This window comes from Eulemur rufifrons, chromosome 2 (genome assembly GCF_041146395.1).
Source record: "Eulemur rufifrons isolate Redbay chromosome 2, OSU_ERuf_1, whole genome shotgun sequence".
NCBI classification, from domain to species: Eukaryota; Metazoa; Chordata; class Mammalia; order Primates; family Lemuridae; genus Eulemur; species Eulemur rufifrons.
The window spans coordinates 23,978,402-23,991,694 of record NC_090984.1 but is presented as its reverse complement, the minus strand read 5'-3'; the positions used below and the strand labels follow the sequence as shown (position 1 = coordinate 23,991,694).

Genomic DNA, 13,293 nt, shown 5'->3' with positions numbered 1-13,293 from the left:
GTATTCTATACCTTTTTTTCCCCCCTCCAAATATCTGTAGAATTAGATTTAAACATCATTAGTAATATTTCTAAAAAGAGCAGGTAAACTCAGGGATTAAATATGTGTAAAATACATCCTATTTTCATAAAGATTAAATACATTATTGTTTCAGAGTTTACCCTGTAAAGAGAAGGTAGATTCTGATTTCATACCTACTTTCAATGAATTTTAGTGTCAGACATTACAAATATAAAGTATAGAGAGTAACAACAGTGGATACTTACATAGCTGCAACACAGCTTAATCAAAATTAGTATTTTGTTTTCTTTAAGAAATAAAATGCAACACATATACTTTAAGCTCCTTCGTTCCCTGCTCTATCCCATTCTCCATGTCCTCAGGATAATAAATAATCATTATCTTGACTTCATTTAGATCAATGGTACTTTCTTCTCTTTAACAAAGGATTTTTTGGTATTCTAAGTTACTTGATTAGCTAACTAATAAGCCATTTATGGTTATTTTTTCTTAACTGTTTGTGTTTATTCTTAATTTATACCTTTTTTACAAGTGCATATACAATGAGCCTAGAAAAACAGGAATGAATTATCAGTATATGTTTAGAGATTACTTAGTCTTTTGTTTTATACCTTGTTCAGTTCCATTTCTCTTTACAGGGCTGATGTTCATTTATTTAGATTATGCAAAGATGTGACCTTCTCCTTCCCATATGTTGAGTACTGTGTATTAGTACTAAGTTATATTATTAACCTATAAAGTCAGACTTTTCCTCTTCATTGGCGGTGTTAAGTAAAAGATTAAATATGCACTGATGAAGGACTGATTGGGCATTCTGAATACAGTCTGAAACGTAAAACCACTCTAGTAACAGTTATGAAATTGTCATCAAAGGATGTCTTCATGCTTATAGTCATTCTTCATTTCATATGTACTTAGTACCCACTACATACTAATTCTAATACTAAATTCTAGATAATTAACTATAAAATAAGACATGGTTCCTGCCCTTGTATTTGCCAGTCACTAGAAATGGTGACAATACTGTGAAACAATAAAGCATGATATGGTTGGCCGATTTACTTACTGACAGTAGGTAGGACTTAATTCTTTTAACTCTTTGTGTCACTTAACAGCTTTAACTGTGGAGAAAATTGGCATGATCCTGTTAAATGTAAGGTGAGTTTGTCTGGCATTTTTATTTTTAAATAATATGATGGAACACTTCTAAGATTTGATGACTAAAAATCACAGCTGATGATTTTGTTATCTATCCATAGTAGATAGAAGATTTTATTTTTCCCTTTTCATTTCAGATGATCACTATAGGTATTCAGAGGTCATTCCTTAGGATAAGTAAAGTCAGCTCCTGATTATTATTAGGGTAATCATAGTTAAGGCACCTTTTCAACAAGCTTTGTAGTTAGTGGGATAACACACCTTGTAGCTGTGCTTCTCTTCAGTCTAGGGGTTCCCCACTCAGTTACAGCCAGAGAAAAATCCTCCTTCGGTTGATCTTATATATACTGGATATTACCGATATAGGATTTCCCTGGTTCAAGAGGAAGCAAGCCTTATTCATTGGCTTTTACATTGAAGCTTGACTGTAGTTAAGTGATGAAGTAATTTGCTATTTTAAAAAAATCTTTTGTTACATCCTAAAAGTTGTTGTTTTCAAACAGTGGTTAAAGAAGTGGATTAAAAAGTGTGACGATGACAGTGAAACTTCCAATTGGATTGCAGCCAACACAAAGGTTGGTGTTTTTCCTTTAGTAACTCTTAGTGATGAAACTGTTAAGTGCATCAGCATTAGCAAAGGCAATTAAGTTTACCTAGTTTATAGACCTTGTTTCACTTTTTTCTCCATTTTTTCCCCAGAATGCTTGCCTACTAATACTATTCCTTTATTTTAGTATTTGAGTTTATTTTAGAGTATTGAGCACAATACTGTACTATACACAGTGCTCTGCCTCAGGTTGCTTCTATGGGAAAAATCTTAGTTTCTTATAGAAGAAAAGGTGATAGGATTTTTCAAGTCAGGGGTTTGTGCTTGGCTGCCTTGTAGTGTACAAATATAGAGTTTACTCTACCTAGCTTGGTTCTATTAAGCTAATTTACATTTCTGCTGTAAACTCTCAGGGTTTTACATTTTAGGAGTCATTCTTTAGGGGCAGAAGTTTTTAACTGAACTGGGCTTAACAAAAATTTCTTTAAATCCACTTCATGTTAAACTTCTAAAATGTGCTTTATTAAGAGATTTGACTCTTGAAAAGTGGAAATTTTGGGGTATTATGGGTCTGCCTTGGTTTTTTGTTTTTAATTACATTATACATTGCTTATGATACTAGTTTCAAAATGCTAGTCTCTTTATGATCATGAACCATTTCCTTAACCCTAGACGGATGTCTTATAAGTGCAAATAATCTTGAACACCCTTCTTAACTATCACTAAGCACACATTTGAATTCCAATTGTGTACCAGCCAGTCTCTTAACAAAAAAATTGTATAAATATCAATCCTGTAAGTGACGGTAGTAATGAATGATAGGATGATTCATGGACTATTCATTTTTGGTATTGTCTTTTGCATATGAAGATGATACTGTAAAGAATGCTGAGTTTGACCAGTAGTATTACAGTTTCGCACTGTCCTTCACTCAGTCACAGGATAATGATAAGAGTAAGACATGCTTAAATGATGAAGGCCAACACACAATTTTAAGTATATATCTTACATACTTATATTTAAAGCTTAAGTGTACATTTTTGTCTCCCAGAAAGTATTAGCAGTGAAGCAGTGAATCCTGTCACATAAAACAAATGCCCAAATCTTTGAGGAATACCTGGTAGAAATTAATATTTTTGTGTTCTCTAAAACCATCACAATATGCATAACTCATGTCACTCAAGAAAACCTTAGTAAATATACTGTAATATCAGGAAGTGGTTACTACTTTTGTTATTTAAAAAAAAAACTTCCTAGCCAAGCATTTCTTTTTGAAAATTAAAGATTTTCCCACCAGGAATGTTCTTTAAAGTCCCAGGATCCTTTAATGTGTTCTTAAAAAAAAAAACCAAAAAACTAGTATTTAGCATAGGGCAGTTATATTTTCACTAAGTAGTTTGGTTAAATAATAACCTTCTTTCTATATCTAGAGAAATCTCCAAATACTTTAAGCCCCCAGGATGATTAAAATAGGGAGCAGGCTTGGATGTATTTGGCTTTGTTTTAGATGGTAGATTACCAAGGAAGAATGGCAATTTGTAATAACAAATTTAGTTACTTGATAGTTTGGAGATGAAACTGAAGGGTTTTTCTCTGAAGAGGTTTTAGAAGCATTTATGATTGTTATTAGCTCTTTAAACAGATTAGATTGTTGAACATTTTGAGGGCTTAATACTATTTGGTTAATTATAACCAAGAAATGTAGAATGAAACATATTTTATGCCTGAAATTTCCTTGTTTGGGAAAATGTAAAATATCTTACGTGAATGATTTTAAAAATTTGATTTAAAATATGTAATAAAAGATTGCCATGTTGACCTGTTTAAAATTGCTAGTTTATGGGCAGTGCAGTCTATCTCACAAAGCCAAATTATGCAAGTAATAATATAGTAGGTGATGTTTCCTGCTTGTGGGGGTTACAGACATCAAGCACAATTACAGCAAATATAATAAAAATACAAGATATTTACATCTTATTTATAGTTTTAGTTAAAAAAAAAAAAGGCTGATTTTTCTATATTTTTCAGAAGTAAAAACCAGCAGGCCTATAGGACAGTGACTTTGGCTTACCTAGCAACAAAGAAAATGGAATGGACTTGGGAAAAAACAATCTAACATGATCTCTGTAGTATAGTTGTTAATGAGCCAAATGTAAAGAATTTAAAATATGGGTATTTGGCAGGTGAAAGTTGGGAAATTCAATAGCCTCTAAATAAATTTACCAGTTGAGGCCTGATTTCCTACTTGCCTGACTCTTGAGGTCAGGTTGCTTGGGTTTGGATCCTTACTTTACCATTTATTACCTATGTGTTCTTGGACTAGTTTCTTTACTATTTTTCCCTCCCTTAGTTTATTCATCTGACAAATGGAAGTAGGAATAGCACCACCATAAGAATTGTGAATTGATACATATAGAACACTAAGAACAGTGCATGGGATATAGGGAGTACTCAATAATTATTTTTAGATGACACTAGAAAGTATATTTACATGAATAAATTTTACCCTCCCAAAAAACTATTATTACTATGTGTATGATTAAAAGTACTTAAAATGTTTTTGTTCCTCAACCCTACTTTTAAAAACTTCTAGCTGGGCACGGTAGTATATGCCCATGGTCCCAGCTGTCAGGAGGCTGCGGTGGGAGGATCACTTGAGTCTAGGAGGTCAAGGCTATAGTGCCCTATGATTGATTGGGCCTGTGAATAGCCACTGCATTCTAGTCTGGGCAACATAGCAAGACTTCATCTCTAAATTAAAAAAAAAAAAACAAAACAAAACACTTTAAATTGTTGTATCGTAAAAGCTAGTAATAATAATTGTACTAGCTTTTTTCCCCCCTCCCCCTAAGACTGGGTCTGTCTCTGTCACCCAGGCTGAAGTGCAGTAGTGCGATCATAGCTCACTGCAGCCTCAAACCCCTGGGCTCAAGGGATCATCCCGCTCCAGCCTCCTGAGTAGCTTGGACTCTGGGCGTGTGCCACCACATCCAGTGAAATTTTGTATTTTTTTGTAAAGACTGGGTCTCGCTATGTTGCTCAGGCTGGTTTCAAGCAATCCTTCTGCCTGCGCCTCCCAAAGTGCTAGGATTACAGGTGTGAGCCACTGTGCCTGACCAACAGCTCATTTTTAGTAGTACTTATTAAGTGTTTGACACTGTTCTAAGTGCTTTACATGTATTAACCACAATAAATATGGTATTTAAAAATAAACCGAATCTGGAACTGGCTTCTCCTCAATGGTAGTAATACAACCTGTGTAGCATTGACACCAACTTTATAGTTTCTCTTCATAGGAATGTCCCAAATGCCATGTCACAATTGAGAAGGATGGCGGTTGTAATCACATGGTCTGTCGTAACCAGAACTGTAAAGCAGAGTTTTGCTGGGTGTGTCTTGGCCCTTGGGAACCACATGGATCTGCCTGGTAGGTTGGGGAAATGAAGGGAGGAGAATATGTTCACATAAGTATGCAATATGTGCCACGAATTATGAATAAAATTTCTACCTTATAGGGATTACCATCTAACTGGGGAGCTAAATAAATAAATACAGTGTGTGATCAGTGTTTTATATGCAAGATATCCACAGAGAGGGATTAGTTAGGCATATTTCACAGAGCAGGTAACAATTGAGATGAACTTTAAGAAAGAGTAAGAGTTCATTAGTTAAAAAAGTAGTAGGAAATGAAAAAGTTGCAGCATGAGGAAAGGTAGAGTGATATGAAAGTACATGCCTTTTTCAAAGAAGAGGTGCATTTTCACATATGTCTCTCTAGGCAAAAGTTGAAAACTAGGAGGCAGTTAGCAAAACCCAAACTGCAAGGTGTGTTTTATTTACTCTGTACATCATTAGAAAGTTAGTCCCAAACTTTAAAAATTGGGAAATTGTCCAACAAAATCCATATTTTTAGCTTCTCTTTGAAACTTAGGAACAGGCTTACATTCCTGTTTGGCAATAGTCACCTAGAACTGAGTAGCAGTCATCTAGATGGGGCCTTTACTTTCCACTTTGATATGTTTCCCTAAGACTGAAGCTTAATATTTGCATGTAATCACACGGCACCATTGTTTTTCATTTAGTAGTGATAACATACCTTTGTTGCATGCCTATTTCTTAAATGGTAGCTAACATATTTCCTCATAAAAACAAAAATATTTCTGAGTGTTATTATATGATATGCAGGTGACCCACTTCACTGATTTGTGTTATATGCCTGTCGTCTATTGGAATTTGAGTTTGTGTCCCCTGGTTAGTTGTGGGGAACAGGAATGTAGACGAGGGCCTACAGTAGTCTGGATATTATCAGAAGGATTTTAAGTGGGAATGACATGGTTAGAGCTATAATTTAGATAAGAAAGCTCTGTATCATGTGCTTTGCATACATTATCTCATTATTCTGACTGCTTTATCGAGGGTTTATGGGAGAGAAAAGATTACAGGTTTAAGACAAGTTGAAGAAGATCTGAACTTAAAACAATGGCGAGTCTTCCCTTTTAGTTTTGTTGGAACTTTCATTAGTTGTGTTAATTAAAGTAATAGTAAGATGGGTCACTTCTCTGAAATTAATTCTAAGCCAGGTAAGAACTGATTAAGTGGAAGTGAAGAAATTGTGCCACTGTCAGAGCCAAGAAAGGGTATTTGGGGTTTAGCCAGGCAAATACTCTAGATTTTAAGAAGGCAAACTGGAGGATCAGTGTGTTCCCAGAAATTAAATTCACCGTATACTTTCTAAACAGGTATTTAGGTTGGTGCAAAAGTAATTGCAGTTTTGGACCATGAATTTTAAATTATTATAACTAGGCTCAAACACATCTTTATTAATCAAAATAGGAACCATTACAATCAACACATTTTTGCCAATGAGAAATAAATTTGTTTATTCCTGTAGCATAAAAATCCTTGCTTCAGGATTTGATGAACCCTGGGAAAGCATTTCTACATCCTGCTGGTTGTGAAAGCATTTTCCCTGCAAAAAGTTGCCGAGATGCTTGAAGAAGTGGTAGTCATTGGCGAGAGGTCAGGTGAATATGCGGATGAGGCAAAACTTCATAGCCCAATTCATTCAACTTTTGAAGCGTTGGTTGTGCAACATGCAATTAGGCATTGTCCTGGAGAAGAATTGGGCCCTTTCTATTGACCAGTGCCAGCTGCAGGCACTACAGTTTTCGGTGCATCTCATGGATTTGCTGAGCATACTTCTCAGCTATAATGGTTTCACCCGGATTCAGAAAGTTGTGGTGGATCAAACTGGCAGCAGACCACCAAACAGAGACAATGACCTTTTTTTGGTGCAAGTTTGGCTTTGGGAAGTGCTTTGGAGCTTCTTCTCAGTCCACCCACTGAACTGGTTGTATAAAATCCACTTTCCATCACACATCACAATCGGATTGAGAAATGGTTCGTTGTTTCGTACAATAAGAGAAGATAACACTTCAAAATGACGATTTTTTTGATTTTCGGTCAGCTCATGAGGCACTCACTTATCGAGCTTTTTCATCTTTCCAATGTGCTTCAAATGCCGAATCGAATGACCGTAGAATGGTTGATGTCGAGTTCTTCGGCAACTTCTCATGTAGTTGTAAGAGGATCAGCTTTAATGATTGCTCTCAATTGGTTGTTGTCAACTTATGATGTCTGGCCACTGTGCTCCTCATCTTTAAGGCTCCTGTCTCCTTTGCAAAACTTTTTGTACTACCACTGCACTGTATGTTCATTAGCAGTTGCAAGTTATTGATGTTGCAAGTTGTCTCCGCTGCTTTAAGACCCATTTTGAACTCAAATAAGAAAATTGCTCGAATTTGCTTTCTGTCTAACATTTCCGTAGTCTAAAATAAATATATAAAATAAACAGCAAGTCATTAGCAAAAAAAATAAAGTGAGAAATGCGCATTAAAATGATGTATGACATAACCACATTTAAGAATGTATTCCAATATCAAATAGCAAATTTCAACAATGCCAAAACCGCAATTACTTTTGCACCAACCTAGTATATGTTTGTGTAGTGACATCTCTAATTGTAGCTTGGATTTTAAGTAAGCTGTATTTATACCTGAAAAGTGTACAGAACAAATGATGGATACAGAAGAATGAAGAATAGCCTGGACCAGGGGTGTCAGAAGTGCTACCTGTGTCTTGTCTTTACCCGTGCTGACACTGCAAGTGAACCATGCTATGCTTTCCTGTTTATATCTGAAAAGGCCTCCCAATCCTCAAAATAGCATTCCAAGTAGCACTGTCAGTCATCTGAGTTAGAAGTATAGATGAATCCTAAATATTTGCCTTCCTGGCCTTAAAATCCTTAATAATGTTGGCAGGGTAAAGTCCAGAATGAGTTGAGGCTTCTAGATAATGTTAAAAAATATATCAGAAGGAAAGTTTTTAAGAATACGTCAGATAGGAAGGAGAGAGATTAATAATTGACAAATAAAAGTCAAGGGAAGCAATCTTTGGGCTAGGTTGAGTATGGTAATTATTGCCAGGAGAGGTTTATAATCCCAGCTAAGGGGAAATTAATAATAAATCTCCCAACCCAAGCAAATTGCTATCTAGGTTACTTTAAAAACTTTAAAATGAGATCAGTGGGCCATTTTTGGTTATTTCTGACTAATATGTAAAATAGAGAAATACCTTTGGTACTGGAAGCATAAAATGTAATCTCAAACTTCCAAAATTTGTGATTGGTTCCACAAACTACACATGAACCACATAACTTAATTTTTCTCATGTGAAATCCCAGAATCAAATGGTATCACTAGAATGATAGATACGGGGATGTTTTCTAGATTTCAGCAAGGTATTTCAGTGTGGACTGAGAAGTTTGTGGTCTAGGCAGTGAATATAAAGCATGGATATTTGGCATTGATTGACCATTTTTTGGAGTACAGATAATGGATTTGTGTTTTCTTTATGAAATGCTTTAAAGGCTTGCTGTGAAAGGTGGTGTTCTCATCTTTTTTTCCCTAATGTATTAAGTATATGCTGCTTTCCTGGTCAGGTTTATTGATAATTTGCTTGAAGAATTAAGAGTCTTAAATGTGTTTTTGGTTAATATCAAAAAAATACTTGATATTTCTTTAACTCTTAACTCTTAAATCCTGAAGAACTTGACACACTGAAACAGCTCCAATTTAACAAGATTTAAATTAAACTGAAAATTCTTCCTTTAGATCTAAAATGATCTCCATTAAAAGATTCCAAAGACATAACAATAGCATGTGAGCGATATACCTCTTGGTTAAGAGCATGAGCCTCATTTGACAGACAAGCAAAAGTTTATTTCCCAGCTCTGAAATTCTCTAGTTATGTGACCTTAAGTATGTTACTTATCTTCCCTAAATCTTATTCTTCATCTACTCATTCAGGATAATAATACGTATTTCATAAGGCATTTGAGGGGATTAAATATATTAATACATTTAAAGTTCTTAGCAAGTGCTGATATGTAGTAAGCACTCAATAAATAGCTGCTCCCATAATGTAGGGCTCCCACAAAAAAGATATGATAACAAAGACAAGGGAAGTGCCAGTCTCATCTCCACTCTGTGCTGGTTCTTTGGGCATTTGGCATTTTGTATATCATTCAGTTTTCAGTGATTTTTTTCTTTTTAGTCTTTTTTTTTTTTTTTGGAGACAGAGTCTCACTCTGTTGCCCGGGCTAGAGTGCCGTGGCATCAGCCTACCTCACAGCAACCTCAAACTCCTGGGCTTGAGCAATCCTCCTTCCTCAGCCTCCCGAGTATCTGGGACTACAGGCATGTGCCACCATGCCCTGCTAATTTTTTCTATATATATTTTTTTAGCTGTCCGTATAATTTCTTTCTATTTTTAGTAGAGACGGGGTCTCGCTCTTCTTCAGGCTGGTCTCGAACTCCTGAGCTCAAACAATCCACCTGCCTCGGCCTCCCAGAGTGCTAGGATTACAGGTGTGAGCCACCATGCCCAGCCTCATGACAGAGTCTTGCTCTGTCATCTAGGCTGTTGTGCTGTGGTGTCAGCCCAGCTCACTGCAACCTCAAAATTCCTGGGCTTAAGTGATCCTCCTGCCTCACCCTCCCAAGTAGCTGGGACTACAGGCATGTACCACCACGCCCAGCTTATTTTTACTATATTTAGTAGAGACAGGGGTCCTGCTCTTGCTCAGGCTGGTCTGGAACTCCTGACCTCAAGCGATCTTCCCACCTCGGCCTCCCAGAGTGCTAGGATTACAGACGTGAGCCACTGTACCTGACCTTCAGTGACTCTTAATAAACTATAATAGCATGTAAAGCACATAGCACAGCATCTCTTTTGGGTAAGCCATCAACTATTGATTGTCTTTGGTTTTTATAAAGGAGCAGATAAGAAAGTTTGTAACTGTGAAAAGTTGGGAATATTTGCCTAAGTAACAGATGACCTAGGAAATAAGATGATCTCTTCCTTAAAAACTTGAGTTAGAAATTCAGACTATGGTCAGTGAAAGTTCTAGAATGACCATGTTTTCTAATGATTATTACAGATCAGCTGTTTTGGAGTGGACTGCCTCAGGAGGTGGGAAATTTCCTATTACCAAGTAGAGAACTGATCCACTATTAATAGAGAGGATTCAAACACTGTGTATAGATTAGATTCAGCAACACTTTCAGGTCCTTTCAGCCTGCTAATTCTATCATTATAACAGTAGAACCCTGACTATTTTAACATCTCAGTTTATCTGTTATAAAAGAGAATGTTGGTTTTAGGTAATTTCTAAATCTAGGTTAATATTTTGTTCCTTTTCATTGGTTTCTTTATGGAATTCTCTTAATTTATTTTAAGGTACAACTGTAACCGTTATAATGAGGATGATGCAAAGGCAGCAAGAGATGCACAGGAGGTAAGTATATTTATTACAGGGTAAGAGTTCAATCGGAATGTACATTGTATATTCATTAGGGAATAATTCCTTAGGGATTAATTTAGCAGGCATTTTCAATTCTGAAAGATTTCTGAAAAGACATTCCAGGAGATGCTAGGTATTTATTTACATTTAGAAGGGTATCTTATCTAGAATGCTTATCAGGGGCATTCTTATGAATAAGTTTTGTTTGCTTTCTTTTAATTAATGTAGTAATATTGTATACAATTTCAGGTTTTAGTAGTATTGGTGTCAAGATTGACTTGCCTCCAAACAAGGGCAGTAGACAGCAGCATTTATTAAATGGTCCTGCTCCTATTTATAGGCAATATTATTATTTTACCTCATTGTTCATCAAGAAGTTCTAATAATTATAGGTGAGCTGATTTGGAATGGATTGTCTCAGGAGCTGAGAAATTCCCTATTACTAGATAGAGAAATTGTTCACTATTGTAGAAGCAATCCAAACACGAGATGTGAATTAGATTCTATGACACTTTCAGTCCTTTCATTCTGGTAATTCTGCCGTAATTGTAGAATCCTAAAATTTATTAGTTCTTAACATTCATTCATTCTATATTGAAGTTCCCCAGTTGTCCCAAATGTATTATTTTCAATTGATTTTCTTAGGTTGCAGTTCAAAACATGGTTTGCATCTGTTTCCTATTGTTTCACTTTTTAATGTTTCTTTAAAATTAATTTCTAATAAAAATAACATAATAGAAAACATTATATATACATAAAAGTGAAAGTTCTATGTCTCACTTTTTTAAAAGCCTAGAAAATTGTATTTTGTGATTATAAATATTTTATAGACTTTCACAGTATTTGGATTCTTTTTATTTTGTTTTTCTTTTCAATTCCTGACTTCTGAAATATTTGGATTCTTTTAAAGGGAAAAAAATTCCCACAAGTTCCATTGTTGGCTTAAATTACATTTATTATATAATATTTAAATGTGTAAATGATAAACCAGCTGTAAAGTCTTATATGCTCTTATAAAACTAGACAGCCAAACCAAGAGAACTACAAAAATCAGTGAAAGTGTTAATTTGGCAGATATGTTGTTTGCTGAAATTAAATTACTGTTGATAGACTGCTCTTTGGTTGAAGTTTTTTAAATTTAATTTTACTATACTACTAAGTGTCTAAGTGTCATATGATAACTTGTTCTCCTGCCAGTTTTCTATATTCCAACTACTGTAAACATTCATTCCTACAGTGTGTCATGATTTGATTTGCCCAGAATTTATTATTGATGTATACTCTTATCACTTACCTTTCTAAGTGGTACAATTGAAGTAATATGGATGCCAGTTTTAGCCATTTCACAAATATAACATTCTCCATTTATCCAGATGATCTAGAGTATTTGCATTTGTTTCTTTTAGATTATCATCAGATTTTTAAGCGCATTTAAAAATTTTTAAGTATTTTAAAATTCCATAATCTGCTGAGACCAGGTCATTTGGTACCCCTATTCCACTTCCATCTAGTGGTCCTTAGATTCTAATTTAGTATCCCATGTAATTTTTATATAAAAGTTCTACAATGACAGTCATGCTTTTTCCAACCTCCTATTTAGACTTGATTCTGCTGCTGTATTTTTTATTTAGCTCATTTTGTTATTACATCTCCTTCTGTTGTTGTTTTATCTTAGCCTTTTCTCTTTTATGGCTTTCTGCTTCTGTTTTAAGCAGTCATGATCATCTTAAATCCTACTAAAGAAAGAGGCCATACATTTTCCTAAAATTTTCTTCTAATTTTTATAGTAATTCTTTTTATTCCACAGAGAAATGTTCTTTTCTCTTACAGTGCATTTTATTTTCCTAATTACCGTGGTGGACTTTTAATTTTTACTTATCCTAAAAGAACAGTAGTCTAGCCAGGTCTAGCAATCTAACCAGATAAGTATAGAAAGTATATGAGTTATCCTTGATCTGATCTGGTCTTCATTTGGGTGCTAGTAGAATCCCTTTCTGAGATCTGTAGGGAGAGTGGGTCATTTTCTGTGAAGGGTCAGATGATAAATATTTTTAGCTTTACATACTACGTGGTTGATCTCTATTGTGACTACTCAATTCTGCCTCTGCCTTTGTAATGCGAAAACTTAAATGAATGGGTGTGACAGTGTTCTGTGTAAACTTTATTTACAAAGACAAAGTGGTAGTAAGATTTGGCTTGCAGATTGGAGTTTGCCTGCTGCTGTTCTAAGCATTCAGGCTTGTGGATTTGGGGGTAGGTTTTTTTGTTTTGTTGTTTTCCAAACAGTTTTCAGGTCATTGATTATATTTCTCATTTCAGATTCTGGCATTTGATTAGAAAGTTTGTCTTAGATTTGCAGTGGTTGTATGGATTTTCTTCTTTCATGTTGAATTTTAGTGAGAAACTCTTTCAGTATTGTTTAAGTCCTCTAGCATCATATATATATGTGTGTGTGTGTGTGTGTGTGTGTGTGTGACAGTTTAGGCTTTCTATTCCATTTGGGGAATTTGACAGGCTTGAAAATATTAGTGCTTTTGGGGAAGATAAAATGCCTAGCAGATTATTTTCCATATATTCTATTTTCAGATTGGCATAATATTCCAGTTAATAAACATAGGTTTGATATCTACCTGACTCTGAAATAACAAGGCTTGGAATGATGTTTTGAGGTCTCTCAATGTTGTATGATGCTAGATCATGTGGT

General features: G+C 35.1%; 1 protein-coding gene across 2 annotated transcripts in view; it reads left to right on the top strand.

Moving 5' to 3' along the window:
- ARIH1 (ariadne RBR E3 ubiquitin protein ligase 1) overlaps window positions 1-13,293 on the top strand; it is a 113,967-nt gene that overhangs the window by 90,096 nt on the left and 10,578 nt on the right. For both annotated transcript variants that reach the window (XM_069482350.1, XM_069482340.1), the window contains 4 exons: window positions 1,137-1,179; window positions 1,683-1,754; window positions 5,023-5,153; window positions 10,526-10,583. In XM_069482350.1, coding sequence (XP_069338451.1) covers window positions 1,137-1,179; window positions 1,683-1,754; window positions 5,023-5,153; window positions 10,526-10,583 — 304 coding nt within the window. The remainder of the gene's footprint in view (window positions 1-1,136; window positions 1,180-1,682; window positions 1,755-5,022; window positions 5,154-10,525; window positions 10,584-13,293) is intronic.